General features: G+C 32.4%; 1 protein-coding gene across 2 annotated transcripts in view; it reads right to left on the bottom strand.

Annotated features, from left to right (window-relative positions):
* LOC118186523 (uncharacterized) overlaps positions 1–26,222 on the bottom strand; it is a 512,903-nt gene that overhangs the window by 121,576 nt on the left and 365,105 nt on the right. For both annotated transcript variants that reach the window (XM_035356639.2, XM_035356640.2), the window contains exons 3-4: positions 18,729–18,796; positions 3,430–3,510 (exon numbers count right to left, since the gene is read on the bottom strand). In XM_035356639.2, coding sequence (XP_035212530.1) covers positions 3,430–3,510; positions 18,729–18,796 — 149 coding nt within the window. The remainder of the gene's footprint in view (positions 1–3,429; positions 3,511–18,728; positions 18,797–26,222) is intronic.

Here is a 26,222-nt window from a genome sequence, read left to right as displayed (position 1 = left end):
AGTGTCAAACGCCGCGGAAAAAGGAGTCCCTTTCCATCCCCCCTTTTGATTGACAATGTCTGAACTGGCAACCAGGGCAGTCGGAACCAGAGTAACACGAGCATATGTCATAAAACTGTTTCACCACCATTTCTCTTCTTTTAAGCCGCAGTAATGGGCGTTTCTCGTGCGAAGTAATCATTAATATCGACCACGACAGTATTTCGATTTTTCTCCCTGTAATTTCCCTAGTGAGCCTCAATATCTGTTTTGCATCGAAACTTATGCTTCTGTGCAACTGTATCATATTTTCCCCTAACACAAACTTCTTACATAGCTACTTCATCCAACTTAAGTTTTCGCATAATTATATGTCTAGACACCACACCACCTTACCATTTTTTTTCTCTTAATCTTACAATGCCATGTGTTCCTTTTGAAGAGAAGGAAAAAAAAACATATTATTACCCCTTTTCAACTCAGATGCAAAACGCTCTGTCTTAACGGTAATGTTACCCAGTGGTGACATAACTGGAGGCATTCGAAATTGGAACACAAATGTTAATAAAATAAAGGAAAGATAGCTTCAAAAAATAAACGTCCCTAGTTGGCTGTTTCAAAGTTTCTAACAAAAGAAGATCACTTTTATTTTATGCTTTTACTTTTCGCTTTAATTTTCTTTCCACATATGTGTATATGATTGAACATCCGCAAAAGAATTTTACGGCCTCAAGTGAATCATGTTTTAAAACCAAATCGTTCCATTAAAGTGACTTATTTGCAGAATGTTAAGTGTACAGGAGTAAACAATTCCTATTTCTTAGAAAATAACCTCTGTAGGACTTAGTCCTTTATGATGGCCGCCATGCATAGGAATATTTTATGCATGAAAATTTTCAAGCAGATTGAATACTTGACATCTGAAGGAAATGGAATTAAGGCATTTTTAAGACTTTCTACTTAATAACTAACTCAGTTATCAAAATAAAATTAATAGGCTTAAAACGTTTTATTCAGAACAGTTTACTTCTGTCGTTAGTTTTAGTTTTCTCATTTAATACAAGCGAAATTTATATAAAATAAAGAATGAAAAGAGTTACAATGTATCAAAATTACGAATTCGAATTAAAATTAAATCAATGTAAATGCAAAATAAAAGTTAAATAGCCTAAAATTTAAGATTTTAATTATATTTTTTGATAGTGACAAATTAGAAAATTCCTATAGTACATAGTCCTATAGTGACAAATTAGAAGATTCCTAAAGTATTTATATAAAAGTTAAAAACAAATAAACCAAAACAACAGTTTTTGGACATCTCAGAAATATGTCAACACTAATAAAAAACAATCAGGCATTTAAACCGATTAAAAAATAACTTATTGCCTGCGACAGCATAGATATAGCGTGTTTATACATTCGTAACATTCTAATTTGACAGATCATTTCTTAAAGTTTTGTATCCTTTTCGTCATATTACCAGGTTAAAGCTTTAGATACAGTTACAATACAGGAGATGTATATATATATATATATTTTAAATTAAACAATTATTTCTGATTTTGCTTTGATTTCAACTAACATTAATTCATAACAATTGCGAACGATTTAAGGATAATATGAAACGATAATAATTGCTTATGTTATGTTTTTGCACAAGTTTTAAACTTGTGTAATTTAAACATTACCATATCATTTTTTGCATGTAATAAATACTTCGTTTGCTTACTTTGCATGCTTTTTACATGCATCAGAATGCCAACTGTGATAGTTTGGCCCCTAAAACTGTTTTTATTATTATTAGATAAATATTCAAGCGGTGTTCAGCCGTCATTTGAGTTCGCCAAATGAGAACTTTATTGAAGCTTACACTCACAAGGCTATACGAAATCTCTAAATACATATACTTTAAATTAAGGATGCTTTATTTGAAGTGCATATACTTAAATATTCGTAAACGCAAGCTATTTTAAATTTATGCACGAACAGTTTTGTATTTCGCAGAAAATATGTTTAAAGCCAAGAGGCATTTTAATGTATGTAGGAATTTTGATGCAACACAGAAAGAGGCTAAAACAGACTAGCCTAGTTGTGTATGATTTTTGTTAATTAGGCAAAGAAATGAATCAAAACCTCCATCTCTTTCTTTGAAAGAGGAAGATAGCGTTTCATTCTGTCACGTCCGTATATACTTAAGGCAACAAATTATGCTGAGTTTCGTTTTATGTTAATTACCAACATACCTGGAAACAGCATGGCGGTAGGCATAAAATTAGTTTGAAAAGAGTGGATTTTTACCGGCTCTAAAAGAACGATAAAGGACCAGATTTATCTCAGTGTGATTTTGAATGTAATTAAGAAAGAGTGTTGGTTAAATTTAAGACGTGCTTTACTAAATGTGGTTTAATTCATGATGCCTATAAGCGAAGCTATGATTCATAGGTTTATACAGATAAGTTTGCATAAATACTTTAGAGGGTTCAACTATGATTAAAATGCATATTTTATACAAATGTATTAAATATTTTATGCTAAAACCTCTTTACAAACTGTTTCTGAATAACTTTAAAATGAAATTAAAGGTCGAATTTTATATGTTATAAATATTTAATAACATGTATCTTTTCTTTCTCATTTTTGGAACAATTTAGCATATCGTATCTCGCATAATTAAACTATTGTTTTACACGAAGATGGTTTTAAGCAGAAGAAATGTACAGTAAGAAGAGATATAATAACTAATTTTCAACATTCTAAATAATCGTTTAGACAGTGTGATTTAGATACGACAATTAGTACAGGCATTAGATACACGATGAAAGCATGTTGGAAGGAGGAAAAAATAACTTATAAGAGCGGAGATTTCATGTCGATTATAAAGATTTCATGTCGATTATAAGTTGAATGAGAGGAAACTGCTCACGAAGTATTTTAAAATTTATTTTTAACTACACTGTTTATACAGTATAGTTATACAGTACAGTATACAGTATAGTACACTAGATCATATTTAAATGAACCTTTGATTATTCAACGCTTTGAAACTTTTATGTATAGTATCCAAGAGGCATTAATTGTATTTTAATTTAAATTGCAAATACTACAATTTCTGGTTTTCTCTTTTTGTAACTTTATTTTGTATAACCTTTCCTAACAGCTAATGCCTCACGTATGGTCATCATATTGAAGTTTCAGGTAAAATTTGATTGCACATTAATGTTACTCAGTTAGATTTGTTAATATAAATAAAGCAAAAACATCTCATGTAAATTGTAGTTTCAACTACACACACATTTTTAAATAATACAAATTGTGTAAAGATTTAGGTTTTAACAGAATAAAATTAAAAAGGAACTTTATTTTACACTAGAAATCAAATTCATTTATAAGCAAAGAGCACGTTTGTATTTCATAATAATTTATATATAAGGTAATGCCGATTGCACTTACCTTTAAACATAGTGTGCAAATGATTATCCACTGTTAAACTGCTGCACGCATCTTCAAGGGTCCGATGTTCATCACAGAAGGCTGAGGAGAAAAATTAATCAGACTCGAATAAAACCATTGCTTGATTACGTAGAAGGAATTTCCTTATTCGATTCGTAGCTATTCGTGTTAATTCGATCACATGTGTCTCACTATGCTAGTTGAAATACTTCAAACAATTTACTTTTTTTTAAAACCCAAAATATAATAACAACACATAGTTTAATACTTAATATCACAGATAAGCAAAATCATAATTCAACAAACTGATTTGAAAGGTTAAATATATTGCAAAAAATTAATATAATTTACAAAAAACGTGTTTTAAAAATTAGTTACTTATTTTTATTGAAACTTTTTATTCTTATCATCTCCAACTGCTCTGGCGATTCACTGATTACGATTAATTTTCCCGAATCGTTTTCTTCTTCTATTAAAGTGGCAAGTATTAATAACGCATTATCATCCGCGATTAAAATAATAGCATCACGTCCTCTTTCTTGTAGTAGTTCCTCGATTATTCCCCTTTTTACTTTATCCTTTTCCAATGAGTATTCAAAGTAACTGTCTGCGTTACGTAGTTGTCGTTTAGAGCTACTTGGCGAGTTGCAATTTGACAGTACGCCGGAAAACGATTATACGGTAGTCTAGTTTCTTTCTTCTTTTAATTGCACTTTTTCGCGATTTAGAATCATCAGACGGTTGATCTATACTGCGTTTTTTGGCGATGTAACTAAAGCAATCCTGTGCTGATTGGCTGTTCGGAGTAAAAGCAAATACTAGAAATTTAATCCGTCTTTCCAGGTGTTGTAGTATCTACGTTTTTTTTTTTTTTTTTTTTTTTTTTTTTTTCTTGTATCTCTCTTGTGCTTGCTTGTAAGCTTCTTGCGCTTTTTCTCTTACTTTATCGGGATTAGATGTTTCAAAATGTTTTAGCTCTGAAACGAAAACAGCTGTATTTTTATCTTCTATTGATTTGCCTTTCAACGTCTGCTACTATTATCTGAAAATCTGCTTGGCCAGACGCTGCATAGTTTGCCTCACCAAATATACGAACTTCAGTACCTTTTCGTTGAACTTCAGAGAAAACGCCCTGTATGAATGCCTGAAAATCATTTTCATTTTGAAGCAAAGTGCTTAAATCAAATAAGGGGGACTTTAAACTGTCAGGCTTTATTTGATAACCATTATTTTCCTCAAAAAGATCAGAAAATCTTTTTGTGTTAAGTGATTTAAATTTCTTTCTTATATCAGAAAACTGATTTAAATCTATGGGAGGACCTTGAGAAAAAAAGATTGATAATCTCTTGATAATCTATAGATTGAAAAAAAGGCTTTCCCATTTCTTTCTTAGCAGTAACAGTGGCATCAATTTGGTAAATAGTTTGTCCCTGGTTCAATGCTTCATTACATAAATAGTCTACAGCCTTCTTAGCTAAATCAGCTATGTTCTTTGCATTTGGTGACTGTAGATTGCGCTCATCTCCCTCTAGTTTAAAATTAAAAATCAACCTTTGATAAATATTGTGGTCTTTCTCTTGAAAATCAATTACCAATACTCCACGATGCCTAGCAAACTGATCATCTTCTATAAATAATCTGAATCTGTTTTGCAAAACCTCAAATTTTTCTCCTTTATAGGACAACGTGTGTCAAACTAAAAGCGGAAAAAAATTTTGAAACATTTCTATACCATAGCGACTATTCGATAAATGTTCTAAACTTTCTCGATTTTTTTCTTTAATCTGTGTTTGCGTAAGCACAGTCAAAAGTTCTTCTATGCTAAAATGGTGAAGAGACATTATTTCTATTTTAATATCATCTGATCGAAACTGCATTCGGTCCTCGGTAACTAAATTATAATTCATTCCCGCAATGACAGCTTGGTCTTCAAAACTTTTTAAATTAAGCCAAGTATCTTTATACCTTTCTTTTATTTGCGCAGTAGCTTCCAAAGCGGAGTGCGTACCTATCTTAAATTCTGCGATCATAAGGAAAAGGGTTAAGGTTTTCTTTATCTTCGCCTAAACTAATCATTCCAAGGTCAATACGTCCCATTACGGTATTACGTTGCACTACAATAGAGATCCGGTAACGTCTTTTAAAATTAAATACTATTCCACCAAAGCAAAACCCATTAAAAAAACTTTCCTTAAAAAAATTCTGGCCTAATTCTTGTTCAAAAACCTCGAGTGAGTTGAGTAATAATTTTCTGTTAGTTTTTAAATAGTTTTAAAATTTGTCTTTAACATCATTTCTAGTTCTAGAACTAAATTTTTAACCGTTTTTTCTGTAATATTATCTTTTTCCTTTTCAGATATTCGACTGTGGACCGCTATAAAGCCAACGTTGTTTAATTCATTAGTTATTCTATCAGTATCAAGGGCATTAGTGTGTTCACGGGTTAGACGCTGCTCGTCCCAACGGAATCCTTGATTGTTTAAATAGGTAATAGACCCTTCACTCTGTTGTGTGAAAGTAATATCTTTAAGAAAAGTATCCTTATTACGAGAGACAGCACACGATGAAGTAATCGCAATATGAATAGTCCGAAGATAAGCTTTTTTTATATTGTATTTTTCGGTTAAATAAAACCAAGTGCAAACATTTTCTAATTTTATTATATTTCCATAAGGTAGTGTGAACACCTGCGAATCTTTTAACGATGTATATTGAAAACTAGAAATTTACCAACAAAGAAAATTTCAGCATAGTGACCAAATTTGTTCGGAATACGAGCCAGCTCGTCATTCATGAGCTTATTAAAATCACGTCTATTTTCGGTAATGTCGGGTAAGTTGTGAAAGATTAACTCTTCAATTATTTCTTTTTTGCTCATTTTATATAATGCCTTAAAAATTAGGTAATATTATTATTATTTTTTAATTTTTATATATAAATTTCAAACTATACTATATAATAAAAAATAATCTTTTCTATTTTGTCAAAATAAATTCCACAAGGTGTTTAAGGCTTACATACAGTGTATCATTAAAAAATGCAGTTTCTATATTACCACTAATAAAAATAGTGTCGGCGCAGTTTGCTAAATTTTTTTGGGATTCGCCCTTTAAATCTGAAGAGTTAAGCAATATACCAGAAGATATAGAAAGAAAGTGGGAAGTTCGACTAGCTAATCATCGTGAAAAAACTATCAGTGCTTCAAACACTTTTATAGAAAAAAATAAACTACCTTCGCTTTTTAAAACTATTTTAAAAGAAAGTATTTTTTCACTCTATCAAGCTTATCATCAGATGCTGCTATGGAAAATAACGTACGATTCAGATAATGAAATTGATTTGTTGAAAGAAGGTGAGCTTTATGCGCCAAATTATTTTACTATTGATGGAGAATTTAATGACTTAATTTGTGCAAAGCGATTTGTAATTGAGTTTAACCATAGAATAAACCATCGTTTCTATTTGGCATGTTTCTATTGGTTCGAAAATGAAACCGCAGCACTTTGGGTAGAGCTTAAAAGATCAGATTATGCTCCTTTTCGCGGTAACTTAAATGCTATCCAAGAGCGAATGGAATCACTCATCACACTCAGGATTTTTCAGTTGGAAAATCAATTAGAAGCACTTGCAAAAGACTGGCAATACGAAGGCAGTTTCTGGGAAGTGGGGTTTAAAAAAGCGGCTAAAAAGGGATATGAACATGCAATTTATTATTTCTGGCAAGAAATAGGTGAATCTAAAAATATAAGTATCATCGAAAATTATAATTTTTTTGAATTAATGAGTGGCGCCATAGATCACACCGATGATAAAGTGAGCTATTTCTTATATTCACAACTATCAAAAGAGCGAAAAGAGAACTTATTGGATTGGACTATTGAGCATAATAAACCAGAGAAATGGCTTACTCTATTACTTTCTCCCTATACTCAAATAATACGCTCTGAAATAATTGAATTTGTTTATCAACTACCCATTAAACTGTATTACGATCTACTTCAATCCTTAGCGTACAGAATAAAACAACTTAAATCTTTTGACATGGAAATGTTTCAGGTATTGTGGAGTAATCTTTCTCCAGAAGAAAAACACGATACTTTAAAAGAAGGAACATTAATTATACAACGTTTGGTTCAGGCAAAATCATTTTACAACCTAGGCTACATTATAAAAGGCTTATCGCTTGAACAAAAAGAAAACTGTTTATTTAATGGATGGTACGGAGCAGGTCTTGATATTCTTTGCAAAAAAGGTGAATTTGATTTACTACAAAACTATGTGTTCCTTTTTTTTGATCGAAATAGATCCACTTACTCAAAAAGAAATCCTGCGAAAAGACGCTAGTTCATTTCTAAAAAAATTCTTGAATTTCTTGATTTTAGGACATGGTATCAAGAAGACATTTCTAAGGTAGAAAAGCAAGAAGTCAAGAAGCGAATAGATACTCTTCAGGCAAGTTTAGCTTTACTTGATGAACTTTGCGAAAAAGTATGCAAAGAAGTCAACCAACCACGATCTTCAACAAGCGCTTCTTTTTTTAAAGTCGTCTCTAAAGTAAATGAAGAAGCAGAACTGACTTCTGCATCAAGTCAAAAACGTAAATACGAAGAAGAAGAAACTAAGTCTGCTAAACTTCAAAAAAACTTTTTTTTCATGCAATTATGTCGAGAATATTATATTTAACTGCTTTTATAGATTACTTACCGCTGGCTTGGGCTAAAAGTGTGTAGCGCTATTACTTGATTCTAGAGAAATAACAAGTTCCAGGTTGTCCAAACACTGTCGTAAGCATTTACCCAATTCCTGAACTTGTGTTTCTTGAAACATCGTATCATGTGCACCCGGCACTTTATATACTTGATTAGAAATATTCTGCCAATAATTACATTAATCTTCTATTTTTGAGAAAACGGCGGTGGATGTGCCGGCTTTAAAAAGTGTTATTTTTTGTAATTTATTTTCTGGGAAAGTGTACTGTGGTGGCCAAAATTGTGCACACTTTTGGAAATTTTTATGTTTCTGAACTTTGTATGCTTATAGAAAACGTTACGTTTCACAAAATGCAAATTTGTATATATCATTTTAAAGAGAATTTATTACTGAATTCAATACAAAACACAAAATTCAATTATTTGCAACACAAAAAAAAAGTTAAACGATAATAGTTATCGATATACATTAGATGTTGATGATTGCAGTCAGTTATCAGTACTTAGTAGGGTACTTTTTTTATTACAGCTTCACATCAACGTTTCATTGAGCTGAAAAGAGTTTTAAGCTCTTCTTTCGTTATTACATGATGCCAGGAAACAATTATAGCCTCAATTAGTTCCCTTTTATTTGATGGGCGCCTCATTCGGACAAGAGTTTTCAAACGGTGCCACAAATTTTCGATAGGACTGAGGTCAGGACTTTTTCCTGGCCATGACAACAATTTAATGCTCTTTGTACGAAACCTCTCTTTCGATATTTTGGCCGTGTGGCAAGGAGCAGAATCCTGCTGAAAGATAAACGAAGCATTATTGGAAAGAGATCTCTGATGGAAGGTAGAAGTTTTGGTTCTAGAATAGGGTCAATGTATTTTCTGGCATTCAGTGTCCCATCGATGACATGAAGGCGACCAATACCATCTGCTGACATGCATGATTAAATCATAACACTAACTGGGTTCTTCACAGTTGCTTGAATGCAGTCAGGATGTTGCTCTTCTCCTATTCTATGTCTTACATATTTTCGCCCATCACTACCGAATAAGTATATCTTAGTTTAATCACTCCATATAACTTGTGACCACTGATCATCTGTCCAATGACTGTGTTCCTTTGCCCACTGTAGTCTGTTTTTGCTTAAAATAAGGATAAGGCTTTTTTCGTGGAATTCTACCTCTCAGTCCAACATCTGTTAATCTTCTCCTGATTGTGTTTGAACTGACAGAAACACCAGCATCATTCAGATCACTTCCGATGGCCGCTGATGACATTTTTCTATCTTGGAGACATAGTCTATCTTGGAGACATAGTCTTTCATCAATAGATGTGGTGCACCTTTTTCGGCCTTTAACTTCTTTGTCTTGTATTGAATTTGTCTCCTGATATCGTAAACAAAACTTTGGGACTCCAGATGTAGTCACTGAACCACCCACCTGTCTTGCAGTTTCAGCATAAGAAAGACCACTTTCTAGTAACACAATAATATTACATCTCTTTCTAGGTGTCCAATCTACTCTTTTATTTGATGTCATTGCTTCTTGACTAATTATTAAAAATTTTTACCAAAATTCCTACTTGTAATTGCAGTGTATAAGAAACAGGTCCTCCTTCTACAGAACAAAGCAAAATAATGAATTGTTTCAAGTGTAAACATGATGTCAGCTTCTACCGGCAGTTACTAACATTTGATTAGTTCTCAGAACAAGAACAGTGATTGGCCAGGAAAGCTAGACATTACAAACCACTTCATAATTGTGTTTTTGATTTATATTAAAATACATATAACTTTTTTTGTATTACAAACAATTGAATTTTGTGTTTTGTATTGAATTCAGTAATAAATTCGCTTTAAAATGATATATACAAGTTTGCATTTTGTGAAACGTAACGTTTTCTATAAGCATACAAAATTCAAAAACATAAAAATTTCCAAAAGAGTCCACAATTTTGGCCACCACTGTAAGCTGCATTTTGTTTAGCCCGGGTCCATTGTAAATCGAGTAGTTCTTCAGCTGAATGAATGTTTCTTTTTTCAAATTCTGATTTAAGCGTTTCAAATTGCTGACGTAAACCTTCTTCAAAATATTCACGATTTTTTAGAGTATCGGGATATTTTGCCCAATCATCGAGTGAACCTATAAAAGCGACTTCTTAACCTATGATATTTAACTGTTGGGCCATTTAATTTGCGCTGTAATTGTGCATTGTACATTGAAAATGATTAATAATTTTGGACATTTTTATATTTGAATTATGTTTCATTCAGAAGGTGCCATCGAAAGCAGTTGACATTATAACACTTTTTGTTGCTGACTTAATAAGATTTGGTTAATACTAGTTCTGGTTTCGCGTTATAGTCTTTTCTTCTGTTTTCTCTCGTGTGTAACGGACTTTGTGTAGTATGAAACTACTGCAATGACCATGTTTATTACCCGCCTTCTTTTTACAACAAATAATACTGCTTTTACCTTAGCCTTCTTTTCATAACAAATAATTACAGTACTTCTGAAAAATAATTAAATAGTTTCACAGTTTTACTTATCTAGTAATTAAAAAAAATTCAGTTTTGAAAAGATATTGCCTCAGCAGTTTATTTATAGTAGCACCTTAATTTAAATTGCAAGAAGTTACACAAATCTTCATACAGGGTACAGTCTTTGCAATTATGAAATGAGAATACGTTTACTAATCCGTATTTTGACGTAAATATTTTGTAATCATATTAAATTGAATTGTTACACAATGCTGAGGGTTTACTGTTTGAAATATATGTAGAACGAATTAAAAAATACTTTAGATTATTTTAATGCTTCTGCGATTTGTGTAAGCAAAGCAATTTGAAAATAAAGAAATTGTTTCGAATTGATGCATTTTGAACTACTTTATCAGCTATCACCAACTTAAATTGTTCACGTACGTTTTTTTTTTTTTTTTTTTTTTTTTTTTTTTTTTTACGCTCTGCAATCAGTTCCATAGGAAAAGAAGACACTCATCAAAGCCAAAATAATTCATATAATGATGGAGTTAAAGGTTATTTTTGGCAGCTCTGTATGATGAAGTCAGTTAGATTTCCCGTCACGTATTCACGAGGGCATGCAAAGAATAATTTCAGCTAAGCTGAAATTCGTGATGTAAATTTTGGACACGATATTTTAGAAATTTAGCTGTTATACTTGGGTGTGAGGCTTTATTAACTTTTCACTGAGATCAGTTTATTCCTATGAGAACAATTTACTCTCTATTTGCTACTCTCACGTTTCTGCATATTTTAGTTAAGGGAATAAAAACAATAATTTTGTAGGTATGATTGCTATTTTATTAGAGCTCTTATAAATGTGTTTGTTTGATAAAATACTTTTAAATGAAGAAATACTAGCATTCCTTTTTGTCAAATTCTTAAATAGTCAGGAACACTTCATGATCTTTAGCCAAAAATTTAACCAGCAGGTTTCCTTCATTACTGCTCAACAAAACTTGTACTAAATTTATCTTTCGGGTTTACCCGGCATACTAAAAGCATGTCTATTATAATACCATCATGATTCGTTATTGAATTTAGGGTTAGGAATAATTTTATTGTTATAATTTTCCGCAATATTTGTTTTCGGTGAAATCCTTTTTTTGGAACTGCATTTATGATCACAATTTTCAGTCTTCAATAATTCTGTTTCCCTTTGACTAAATTAAATCGATATTTCATCCTTATTAATTTTACTAAGCATTGATTTTCGAAACAATCGCAGTCAAAATGGGAAAATTAGTTATGAAGAATCACTACAACACTATTCTTGAAGATACTTATTTGTTGGATACATTTTATTTCCTACAATGTAAATCATGATCTTTTTCTAATCAAAAGTGACCAATCATACTCTATAATCTCAATGACTCTGTTGCCGTATTAACGTTTACTATTTTGGAATCAAGGGTTTAAAACGCCCTTTCTATTTTAAAGAAATAAAGCAAATCCTTCTGTGCTTGATTCCTGAATGCTTAATGTGCAGGCAAGCCTCCACATTTATTCAACATCAAGTCTGTTCAATGCGACCGCTCATTGACAGAGCGAGATTGACCACTACAACCGGTTTTCTTTCTCTTCTGCTGCTAGACTCCGAAGGTGTAGGACGGGCTTCTGTCCGTCCTCACCGCGGAGGATGCGTGTCTGCAATTTTGTTCCTTTTCGTGCCTTCCTGACGACCATCTCCATATAGTTTGAAGAGAATGCATTTTGCCTAAAAAATAAAATGGGTATTGAAGATTCAACTAAATTTATCTAGATTCTGCCTTCTGTAGTAAATTAATGATGTTCTACGACTTGAGATATCTTCGTATGGAATTCATGTGCACGTGTTGCATCTTGGTGCGAGAATTTGCCTTGTGTTTCTACAAAAATATATTGGTATAAACAGTCAACTCAATTTCCTTCGTTATAAAAATTGAATTTTGTTATCATGTAACTTTGTGTAACGAAGATGAACTGAGATTTACTTAGACTGGAATATTACGCATTTCCTGCCCGAAAGGTTAGGACTCAAAATGTTAGGACTGATATTTACTGCTACAGTAGTTCGCGGTCTATTATCTTCTGTCTAGCTATGTTTTCTTGATTTATACTAGTATTAATTTAAAATTTCACGATGTCAAGATATAAGAAATTTCTCGCAATTCGCATTATTTGAAGTGTCATCCTTTGGCGGTAAGTTACCTTAATTCCATATTTTTTTCAGATCACACATTTCATCTTGCACGTTATCCAGTATTTCTGGGTTATTGCGCACGCCACCATATATATTATTACATTTGGCACATTATTATTATTACACTTAAATATTTATGTATTATGACAACAAGTAAGACAGCAAATGTTTTTAAAAATCATTATTACATTTTATTAGTCTACTAATTAGTTTATTTGATCTAGTTTATTTCATTGTACTTTTTATATTTTACTGACACATAATATAGTCATTGCATGTACTAGTACATAACGTATCGAACGTGATATAAGTGGTATATCCAATATGTTTAAAGACACATTATGTATCTAATGCACATACCAACATATATTAGTGCATCCTATTAGCAAAGAAAACCGTTTATCTACTGCTTCATTCTGAATCATTGCACTCATCTAAAAAGGTACGTATTTCTTTTCACTCTAGTTTTCACTCTCAGGTCTTCTTACAAGCGATTCGTTCATAATGCATGAACTCAGTTATTTAATGATTAATTGGCATCATTGCATTTTTCTGTCGTTTATTACTAACCAAAACATCAACAACCTATTTAACCTGCTGTAATAAATAAGTATACTAAAAAATGTAATGATCTTTCTTTTCATTACTAAAACAACTGCATGGATGCCGTATTTCTTCTTCTTGACACTCAGCTTCACAATTCAGTATTTAAAGATTACAGGAAATCATTATTTCTGAAGAATTTATTTTATCAATTGTTAGTATGTTTATTACAGATACGAGTCCAAAACTTCAGGATGAACTATGAATTATCGTCAAGGAGTACGACAAATCAATCTGTCACAATTTCCATATTTAAATTATGTACAGCAGAAAGATGGTGAGTATGCCTCTCACTGGAGTAAATATATACTGTACTGCTATTCGCATATGGAAATGTTCTTCACTCTACTACATTAGTTTCTTCATTTACATTAACCGTACGGTCGAAATAAACGTCCACTGAGATTTCTGAAGTCTAGTTCCGGGAGTGAGATGCCGTTACCTCTAGGAAGCAATCAGCAGTTCTTTGTGTGCAGAAGATGAAAGTAAATTTACGGTGAGTCTCTCGTCATGCGTCACTGATAGCTCTTAAAAAGCAGGACGCTTATTTTAGGTTACTTTAATCCAATCCCTGTTCTTAAAAGTTTAATCCCGAATTGGAAGTACATTTGTTTATTCCTTCGCTTGGAGCTAAGAGCCATGAATCCTCGTCCTGATCGAGTATCTGCAGCGTGGCCATACCGTTACTGCCGATTGTTACTGTGCCACTCAGACAAGGGTACGTGAAGCCATCCGACGTTAGCGATTGGCATGTTAAGTGATGGTGTCGTTCTCATGTGTGGCAATGCTCAGCCCCATAGTGCTGGCCAAACTCATGAATTGCTGCAAACGCTTAAGTGGGAAGTCTAAAGTCACTCGCCATACAGCCCAGGTTTAACACCCAGATGAGTTTCTCTTCAGACAGAGAGGTGGAAACAGCCACTGAGAACTAGCTCACTGGGCAGGGACGTGATTTCTATTGAGCCGGGTTAAACAAGTTGGTTCTACATTCAGATAAATGCCTAATAAGTTTGGTTATTATGTGATAAAATGAAAGGCAAGTATGCTTCTTAATTTCTTTTTGTGTTTTCTGCCTATTATTAATAAATAATTTTTATTACCCTTGTAACCTTTTTTCTGGATCCACCCTCATATATATATATATATATGTACAGGGTGAGAAACAGCTTATTAAAACTTTAAAAATTCATAAAAATGGAAGATATTATTATAAAGAAGTGCGGTTTGCAAGAAAATGCTGACAAGGAAGTCGGATTTGTTTGAGCATCAAAAACATTTTAATTTATAAATGTCAGCGGTAGAGGGCGCTGACATGCGAGAGATTCAGAAGAACTATGCAAATCAATCTTTCAATACAAGACCATGATGCACGAGAATTTCTCATTCGCTTTCAGAAAATTATCATTACCCGAGGGAGCGCTGTTGGTGAGGTTTTTCTGTTTGAACGGAGAGTCATCAAATGTTGTGAAAATTTACCACAGAGAATGACTGCAGACGAAGAATGGCCCCCATATCATGTTCTGGAATACTGAAGCTTTTCAAGCGGTTCGAAGAACCTGGCTTTTGGAGGATCGGCCAGTGTGTGACAGATCGAAGTGGAAGACCGTTGTTAGCGAAAAGCCTCTTCACCAACTTCGGTGGAAACCTCTATGAATGATATAGCGGCAGAATCGATCACGGGGAGTAGCAGTGCTCGGAAAGCTGGAAAGACATTGGACGTGTCTCGCTCATCGACTCGACGTATCATCCACGGGATACTGCATCTCAGTCCCTACAAATTGCATTCATTGCATGAGTTACAACCGGGGAACATAGCTAAGAGGGAATCATTTGCGGAGTGAGCTGTGGAGAGGTCAGCACCCAGAACACTCGTATGTGGGAGACGTCAAATCCTCGTGAATACACGATGAAGCTACTGCATCCAGCCAAGTTGACAGCCTGTTGTGACTTCAGTTCATCTTTCATTATCGGATCATTCGCCTTTGAAAAGCCAAGTGCCATGTCTGGAATAATCGTGCACAGTAACCGCTGAGAATTCTCACTCTTTTGCGTGACAAAGTCGTGCCCTAATTAAATCAAAGAGGTGTGTTGTCTGTAATTACCTTTATGAAGGATGTCGCGTTGCCACATTATGCCAATCCGTTAACACTAGAATTACGGGAAAGGTCACTTTGACCGTATCTTCATTTTAATTGGATATAACCGTTTTAATTCTTTAATTATAACTTTGATATTTTTGGACTTTTCCTAAAAACTTACGAATATTACATGTTATTTTTTTGTTCATTTTAAACAATTATTTTCGACAATATCATTAATACCTAGAATTCCGGGTACCCGTCATTTTGACTGTATCTAAAAATTTATAGATTTATCAATATATTTATGACTGTTATAACTAGTTCCGTTTTGCTGATTGATAAGCAAGTGAATTTTGATAAGGAAGATTGCATATTTTACAGAAGAGTGGGGAGAGGAGGAGGTAGAATAAAAACACCTGTTAAGAATTTTTGAGCGGCCACGTGTCTGCGCATTTCGCTTGTGTTAGAAAGTTTATTTTTCAGTAGACACAAAGGTAGTTTATTTCATTTGGATAGTTTTGTTGTTCTGACCTGTTCATCATGTCGCGTAGAAGCGCTGGTAAAAAATATCTAACGGAGGAAGGCATGCTGAAAGTTTTTGAAAATCTTTCTGATGATAATTCTGCTTCAGAAACTGAACCCGATAAAGAATTTCATTCCGATACTACATCCAGTTTATGCGATGAGGACTGGATTGTTCCTACTGAAACAAGTGAATCCAATTCGTCTGACAGAGAACCTGTTAACGAAACAGAAAAGGAAAGTAAAAATTTAGATCAGGATCCCAAAGACTGCAAATTGATATACTTGCCCTTGTTTTGGATATCTAGAATGCTTTTATAGAAATCTGTTTGAAATGTTATAAACCGGGCGAAAATATAACAATGGATAAACAACTATTTTCCATAAAGACTCGATGCTGATTTACTCAGTGTATGTCTAAAACGCCGGACAAATTCGGCATTAAATTTTGGCTTGCAGTAAAAATGTCCGTGCATGTGCAGTCAAAATATGTACTTAACGGATTTTCCTATTTGGAAAAGGACGAAACAAGACCAGCTGAAGAAAACGTTGGTGAACATGCAGATTTTCGCTTGATGGAACCGCTGAAATTAGTAAAAGACATGAGTAATTCAGGGATACGCTGCGTTGGCATAATAAATCGTTCAAAAAGAGAAGTACCTTATTCTTTAAAAAATACGAGGGATGAGCTCTGTTCTAGTAAAATTGCTAAGAATGGCAGTATATCGCTTACTTCTTACTAAGGAAAACAACAATAACAAAAAAAGTTGGAAATCGCATCTGGTGAAAAAAGTGAATTTTTGCAATTCGACCGAACACGGAGTTGATGTTTTGGACCCCGATGGCCAGAAAATACTCAATCCTCATCTAACCGTTGGTCAGTTCAAGTTTTTTTTAATATTCTTGATTTGACCGTGATATATGCATGGATAATTTACAAGGAAACAACTGAATATCAGAATATCAGCCGTCATGATTTTGTTTCGAATACGGTTGAAGGGCTTCGAAAGATGTATATTTCATCGAAAATTCACAAACTTTCTGGATCTAACAAAATGAGAATTAGTACTTGTGTCAACCCTTCCCGTAAGCGTAAACATTGCCAAATAAATGCATGCAGAGGCAACAAAACATTGAATACGTGTGAATACTGAAAAAAATATGTTTGTGGAACCTGTACAGGTAAAATTAAAAGAAGTAGTAATCTGTATGCACTGCAAAACCGAGTAATGTAAGTACTAATAGGTGTAATTTTTAATATAATATATTTCATTTTGAAAACTCTTTGAGCCAATTTATTAAATGATACGAAGTTTAAAAATATCTAGAGTGACTATTTTTCTTTTTTAGCTCTCTGTTATACTAACCTATTCTTCGATTAATAGATTTACTCACTTTGCTTTATTTTGGTCTTTTTTACATTAGATTATCTTTTTGGTTGCACATATTTACTCAGCTTACTTCAGTTACTTATTAAACAAGCAAAATGTATCGTTATAAGCATTAACTTGGAACATAATAATAGCATAATAATAGCAAAATGGGAGCCTTTTCTTCTATTCGGAACAAACCTTCAAAATGACCTCTGATCGTAATTATAAGTAAACGGAAAATGCCGTAATACTAGTATTAAAACGATCCCTATCGAGTATCTTTGGTGAAGAAAGAGTGATCAGTCGAGTTTACAAGATCGCATGGCCTCCACGATCACCCGATCTCACTCCGGTCGATTTCTGGTTGTGGGGCTATTTGAAATCAATTGTGTACCGTTCATCCCCTTCAACATTGGCCGAACATTAAGATTCTATATATCGTGAGGTTTCTTCAGTTCATTCCGATATGTTGCATTCAACTGTAACGGTCGTTGTGAATCGCCTTAGGTGATTCGTATAATGTTCTGGAGGTCATGCTAAACAGTTGATATTGCAAGAATAAATGAATGAAGCGTACTGTTGTCCTGTTCATTGCACTTCAGGTAGTCAAATCCATCTACCGGTGATATTTTTGACTAAAATTGGTTTTACTGCTAGCAAAAATACGACTTCCTTGTGAGCCCTTTCTTGCAAACCGCAGTTCTTTATCGTAATTTCTTCCTTTTGTATGAACTTCTAAAGTTTTAACGATCTTTTGGCTCCCTCCGGTATATAATCAATTTCCTAGTCAAGGGTATAAAGGTATACATAATCGACTTCGAGGTCAAGGGTATAAGGGAGTCCTGATTATTCTAAGTGTGGTCAAGTAATTATCAGTAAGCCTATTGTACGGATAACATGAACCGGAAGAACTTAAAGGTATAATAAAATTAACAGGAAAATTCACCCAAGCAACAGTGAAAAGTATACGCAACATTGCAAAAAAAGTTGAAATTGTATATATATATATATATTTTATATACTGTATTTACTAGCGTGTTTATATATATATAACGCGTAATTTATTAATGATTCAGACGATTAAGATTGAAATTAAGAGTTAACTTTTATTTAATTGCAGGTAATAACATTATAACAACTTGCAATATTTCTATAATATAAGTTATTATGTCATAGCTGATAAACATGGATAGATTCATCTTGCGATGAATTGAAAACTAGTTAGTTTAGAACCCTGTTAGTTAGAAATGAAGTTGAACAGTGTATTTGATTGAAAAAATATACAAACAAAACCAAAATTACATTAAAACTTACTTTCTTTATATTGCAGAACGTTCGGATGCTTGTCATGAATTACAATACAGCGGAAACACTTTTCTTTGCTGCAAAAGAAAAATATGTTTCAGTTATAAATTTATTCTTCATTTGTATATATAGATTTATAATTATATATTATACATATTATTTATAATTACTAAGTTATTGAGTTATAAAACTGTGACACATTTTATTCTAAAGTTTCAGAAAAATATCTTCGATTACATATTCACATGTTAAATCTACATTCACATATTACTTATATTCAAAGAAATAATCTGAATATTTAATCCAACAATAAAATATTCTTTCAATTTTTGTACGTTACAAATAAAACATGCCTGTTGTCATTCTGATTTTCACAAAAAATTGCATGGACGTTGTGCTCGAAGGTGTATTACTTACAATTTTATATGAAATTACAGCATGACCTATATATGATTTTGCAACTGGTAAAAATTGAAACAATCTTTAAATACATTTTCTCAAAGACCATCGTTTGAATTACATTAAAATTTGCTAAATTGTAATCAAATTATTATTTGTTATTTATTTGATATGTTTATAGCTCAGTGTTTCCTTTCTGGCTTCAGTCTCCTTACCCAGCACAGCCATTCATTCGTTTGCGTGCATTATTATTCATGCCGCCCTTCTGCTGGCAATCAAAGACACAAATTGTTGCTCTTCGAGGTAGCATAAGTTCTTCAGTTTAGTATTTTTAATTAATTTCATATCACTTACTATTCCATTATTCCTTCCGAAGACATTCCTTAACAAATGCATTAATTAAGATACAATAACACGCCGAACAAATATTAATTCAGAAGTGAAACAACAAAAATCAGCGTTATATTTTCACATTTCCAAAGGACGAATTTCAATTAATTTACCGAACCATCATCCTCAGCTGCAAAACCGCAAATGAACGAGATAAGGTATAATGATTAGATAAGATAAGAAAGCCTGGACAAGGGACAAGCCACTGGCACCATCTGTTGATGAAACCAGAGCTAAAACATAATTTCTTTAAAGTCTGAAGGCAAAGATGGATTAGAATTAGGGTCGTTAACTAGAACGGAAAGATTTTTTTGAATGTGAAATGCCTCTAGAAAATCCATTTCACCAATGAAAGAAGTTTTTTGAATAATTTTGGCAGCAGAAAAATTGAAAGTGTGATTTTCGGACCAACAATGTTGGGCAACAGAAGACTTCTGTGTTTCCTTTTTTCTAACATATGCCTGATGTTCCTTGACGCGAAATTTTAAGGCTCTCTTAGTTTGGCCAATGTAAATTAAGCCGCACTGGCAAGGAATCCTGTAAATACCCCAGGAATTCATATCCGGAATGGGGTCCTTGAGTATGGAACTCGGAATTTTATTGATGGAAGAATAAACGACCCGAAAGTTAAATTTCTGCAAAATACATGCAACTTTACAGCTAATTGATGGAAAGAAGGGAATGACAACAGAATTTTATAATCTCCTAAAACAAGAGTTTGCCTTTTGGTGTGTTGTGATGAGAGTTTTCTAACTGCTTGATTAATAACTCATAACTGATTGATGATTTTCACCTAACATTATTAATGCATTAATGTTTTGTTATGACTTTAGAAAAAAATTAATAATAAATATATTTGATGTAATTCATAATATTTATACTTTGAATAATTTATACCATTCCAATTGATGACTTTTATAAATATTTGAAGCATTACTGCAGTTAATAGAAGCGACACTTGTGCCATATATATTATATACTCTTGTTTTATGTAATATACTGCTGGCTATTTAATGACGACATTTTTCATATAAACAAAATTACTATCATAATAATTAAACGTTTTGTAATTTTATTATCATTTCTGCGTTAAGCCTGCATAACGAAAGTCAAGATTGCTGTTAACAGTAAAAACGTTCAGTCAAAAAGGTTAAATTAATATAGTTATTAAGAAAAATTTTAATACGTGTTCTGACAGCAAAATTTCATAAAGTAATCAAAAAAAAACATTTGCTTTTTATTTGCATAATATTTATTCAAAAATAGCCAGGTAATGGGATTTCTTTCTGTGTTACACTTGCTTCTTTCTGATTTTTAAATATTTTTCTGAAAGCAAACATATATACCGCGAAATACGTTTAACGTGAAAACGCTTAAGACGAAATATCGGTTAACACGAAATAATACAACGGTTCCGACAAACTACTATATATTTTCATGCATTTTCTTTCTCTTAAGACGAAAAAAAAATCGCTTGACACGAAAAGTTATCCTTTCTAGGAATGAAAAAAATACGGAAAACACCGACCTCGCAAGCGAGATGTAAGAGGTGTGTGAAATGAAAGAGAGGTGGTTTTCTATGTTTCCGTAGAAAGGAGGCTAACTTGGCTTTTAAATACTCTCGGAATAGCCTTCGACACGAGCCAGTTTTTTTTTCTCTAAGCTACTTTCACCTTCCACCCCTACAAACGCCGCACAAACATCTCATCTTTCATCAGTTGGCTTTGGAATTCGATGACGAGTACATCGCAGTGTAAGTAAAAATTTGTGAGTTTCGTTCATATGTTGCACTCTGCATGGAATTCAGTGACTCTAAGGTAGAATGAAAATTGTTTTTGTCATGCAGGATTCTCAAAAGTATCAGATTCTTTGGGGCCAAACGAAATGGAGAAGGATGATATTGAAACAGAGTCGACACTTAATGAAATGTTTGAGAAAGCTCCTGTATTATTGGACTGTCCTACTGTATTATCGGAAGAATTCGTTGCAGTAGTTGGTGATAATGTGTGTACAGCCCCAATTATGGCAAACAAAGACATTTTGGAGTTTTTTTTCAAAGCTAAAAAATATCATTGATGCAGATTCCGACGACCAAAAGGAAATGAATAATGTTCATTTCCTTTTCCTCCTGTTCCCACGTCATTCGAAATGAGGAACATCATGAAAAGTATGCGCGGTTATTTAGACGCACATTCCAAGGCTGAAATGAATAACAAAATGGATGACATCGAACCATTTGTTAACAATTTTGATGGTAAAAAAGACACTGCAAAGAAAAATATCAAATTATTTTCCAAAAACTGTATAAATGTTTTGTTATTCGAAAAACTTGAAAATTTTGTATTAATTTTCATTAAGTTCTTGTGGATGTTTTTGTTTCATTGATTTTTATTAAATTTATGCGTACATACATATCTATGTAAAATATACTCTAACACTTAATTTTGTTAAATATAAGTTTTTTTTTTTTTTCAATATCCTTTAACACGAAATTCTTTCAACATGAAAAAATATTACAGTCCCCTCACTTTCGTGTTAAACGATTTTCACTATATATTAATAACAAAATAAGAAAATGAAGTAACACAAAAATACTGATGTTTAAATGCGTCTCTTAAAGGATTTATATATTACTACTTCCTTGTAGGAAGTGAAAGAAATATTGCCATCGCGAAAAATTTCAGTTATTATATTTCAACAGAAATATCCATTTTGACCGTTCTATGAATCTATTTGGATGATTTTTTTTTTTTTTTTTTTTTTTTGCGTGACGTATGTATATACGAGAAAAATAAAGCAAAATAATTGTTTTCCAAAACGGATTGTAAATTGGATTTTGAATGGAGTCAAAAGGGATTTTTTCCGTGACACCTGTATATACGTACCTACGTATATGTCCAACTCGCATAATTAACAAATGATTAGCCTTGGAATATTTAAATTTCATATATGAGACTACTATAAGATTTAGTTGTGCGACTCCTCTTTTCACTGCAGTTGACAGAACCAAACGTATACACATATATATATATAGAGAGAGACAAAAAGTAAGAAAATTAGAACCAAATTCACAAAGGCATGAAAGAAATGAAGTTCAGTACCAGTAAAATTCAAAATTGCTCTAAATATGTGAAAAAATCAAAAACAAATTGAAACTGTTATATATATATATATTACGGTGAAACACCGAAATCTGGAGAATGTCGACTTTCACCGGTGAATGTCAACATTCACATAGTCGCTTGGTGTATGTCCGAAATATTTTCCAAATACTCTTATTTCTGACTTACACCGGTGAATGTCGACATTCACCATGTACTAATGGTGAATGTTGAACATATAAGAATATTATATTTCCTTTTCCGTAATTCATTCGCGAAAAAACGCACTTGAGACTCAGAATAAGAACCTAAGAACATAAGAACTTAAAACACACAGTACATTCAAAATGAAAAAGGAAAATAACAGAAGTTATAAACTTACCAAATTATGTGATGCAAATCTTATTTATTGCAACAACTTAAACTATTATAACACTTTGAATTGCACAAGAGGCCTTTGCTTTTACAACTGCATTTATTTGTGGAACACTTCCTTTTGGAATGGCAGCGTGTACATATACTCCTCTCTTTTCGACCTACACCAGAGCATATCTGTGATTGTCGACATACACCGGTGGGGGTCCGAATATACAAGAATGTAGAGAAATATTCGATTTTCACCGACGTATTTGATGAATGTTAACATTCTCCGGTGAAAGTCGACATTCTCCAATTTCGGTCTTTCGCGGTGACATATGTATACGTATATATAACAATATCATATTTTTTCATATTCTCTATATATACAAAGATTGAAGTAAATATTATTAATTAATTGCAACAAATTGCATAATACTTGCGCAAAAGCTGCAAAAAATAAAATAATAATTTATTTACTAACATATTATTGAGTATATTATCTCCTTTAAGAAAGATACTAGAATATTAGTTGTTTTATTTTTTTTAAAAAAATTCCAAGATTCATTTTAAATGCTTATAAGTTACTTCATTCAACAAAAAATTCTACTACCTTTCTCAAATGAGATAATATACTCAATAATCCATTAGTAAATAAATTATTATTATACATATATTCGAATATACACACCTCCTTACTAGAGTGAAAAGTCCTTACACCACCTTTATTTTCGTAATAGTTCGTCGTTGTCATACTTCTAATTAGTCATACTTCTAAGTATTTTAAATGACGAAAATATTTAAATTTTGGCAATGTTAAATTAAAAAATATTAATTTTCGACAAAACGCGAAATCTAATTTTTAATACAATTCTTTACCTGTATTTGTGAAAGTTTCATACTCGTTGCGAAAAAATAAAATTAGAAGAATTTTGAGTCTGAAACAACAAAAATTGACGGGATATTTAGTTTCAAAACTTGCAGTTTTTGATGTTACCTTGAGAGATCCGTTATCCTTGAGAGTTATTCTAACTTAATAGTTAGTATAATTATAGGAAATAAGATTAATTGAAGTGCAGCATAAAATGTGTGTAATTTAATAGGCGTACAAATTAGTCATGAGATTTCCACCCAGACTTTTGTAACTTATTACTGTAATCACATTTTTAATGAATACAAAAATCAAATAAGTAAATTATAACCTGCATTTAAAAAGAGAAATGTTCTGATATGATAATTAATTTATTATATCAGATTTATTTCTTAAAAAACCAGCGTAATGTTACGAATAAACTATATATTGATATATGCAAAAATTTGACTGTAGACGGTAAAAATATATATTATTAAGTATAAAACTTCCCAACAAAGATTAAAAATATTTATTTTGCAGGAATACACTTCGCCGATGGCACCATTTGTATGATCTTCGTCATAGACACGACAATAACTAAAACCACAGTTTAGAGTAACACTCACCCATCGAACCTTTTTTCTATGAAAATGGTACTTGTTCTCGGATTGGTTTGAAAGCGAAAGATAAAAACAACTTGCTACTTTTGTTTTCCTCATTCATTTATTGACGGATTTAAGCTGGTAATGGGAAGTAAAAATATCGAACAGTATGATTACAGTTATTTATTATGAGTGTATAACATTAGTTAGAATATTCAATGATATTCTGATTCATTAAAATGTTAATTTAGCCATTAGACTCAGAACATTTAATGATATTCCTTCCTCTCTTCAAGTAAATGCCATCCTTGAATATGAAATTATCGAAATAAATCCTTACAGACCAACTGGTTCTACATGGGGAATTACATACATTCATAATGAGGAATAATATTTTGTATGCTGATAAAGTTTTAAACACTAATAACATAGAGATAAAGATTTTGCCTCCACGACAGCTGATGGTGAATCTGATATTTCACAGAATCACTGCAAATTGCGTAGAGAAATTTTAAACATTCTCAAATAGTTCTCCATAAAATGTTGCTCGAAGAAAATTTCAAAACTATGAAGTGAAGATCCTGCATTACAAGTGCAATAGTTTTTTTTTTTTTTTTTTTCTTTTTTTTTTCTTTTCATAGGTATAATTTAGGAGTAAGATTATAAAGTATAAGCTATATTTCATGCATGATATTATATGACTATATACATAGAATGGTCATCAGGCATTTCAAAAATTGTTTGCGAATAACACTGAGTTAACCAGGTGCTCCAGTAGTTGCCGAACAGAAAACCGCTGAATATTTTGTGTTCGAGCCCCCGAAAGCCGGCTGGCTGTTTGGTTTGTTTCCTTGGTTTTCGAGATAAGTGTCATGACTACGAGCCAATTTTTCTTTGAAAGTCCTCGCCGAAAGCAACCCTTTCCTTGGCAGCTAGCCCTGGATTTCGTTGTCATTTCCAAACAACATCACCTGAATTACGCAGCATGTCTTTGCGTGTACACGTCGCGTCAAAATCTACAGTTGTACATCCTTGACATGGAGTTATTTATCTTGTTGCTAAAAATCTACTATTAAATTTGTACGGTATCCAAACTGAGGATATTTTGATACCTATTGCAAGGCGAAAATAAAAATAGTCTGCTTTACTATTATGTTAAATGGGTCTGTAAAGTACGCATGACAAATCTAGGTTAAACTATCCTGACTTACTAGTCATCCTGACGTATCTAGGTTACCCATAAGAACGGAATCTTAAGTTTTAATTGTAGATGAAATTCTAGGAGCATATTTTTGTTAACGGCTTTAAATTCAAATTTTATAAACAACTTTTAAGTTTCAAATAAATTTGCGTCAGTTGAAAATACGGAGCTTTTATTGAAACTGCTTAAGAAAAAAATTATTTTAGATAATGTAAACTGATTTGCAAAAAGTTTTAATTGCTCATTAAATCGTAACTATTCTAAACGGAATCGGTTCTCGTGATATTTTTAGAAAACATACAGAGTAGCAAATTAGTGAGTTAAAATTTTTGAGTTTCATATCAGAGACATTCGTGTTAATCAACTGCATTTTTTATGCTTGAAGAAATTACGAGGAGCCACATTTCGCGATTTGCTCGCTGTGAAATGCCGAATTCTCCAGAACAAAGCGTTTAAAAATAAAGTTTAATACCAAGTGCTGGAACGTGATATTTAGAAATGGAAAGCGAGTAAAAAGCTCATCTGAGACTATTGCACCGTGAAATAAAAAAATTCAGTTCCCTTCTCCGCTTCATCTTTAAGGATCACCGCCCCGCTAAA

This window comes from Stegodyphus dumicola, chromosome X1, assembly GCF_044657685.1.
Source record: "Stegodyphus dumicola isolate Sdum_Otavi_A_Nest chromosome X1, ASM4465768v1".
Lineage (NCBI taxonomy): Eukaryota > Metazoa > Arthropoda > Arachnida > Araneae > Eresidae > Stegodyphus > Stegodyphus dumicola.
The sequence above is the reverse complement of the archived record's forward strand: the minus strand, read 5'-3'. Positions and strand labels throughout refer to the sequence as shown.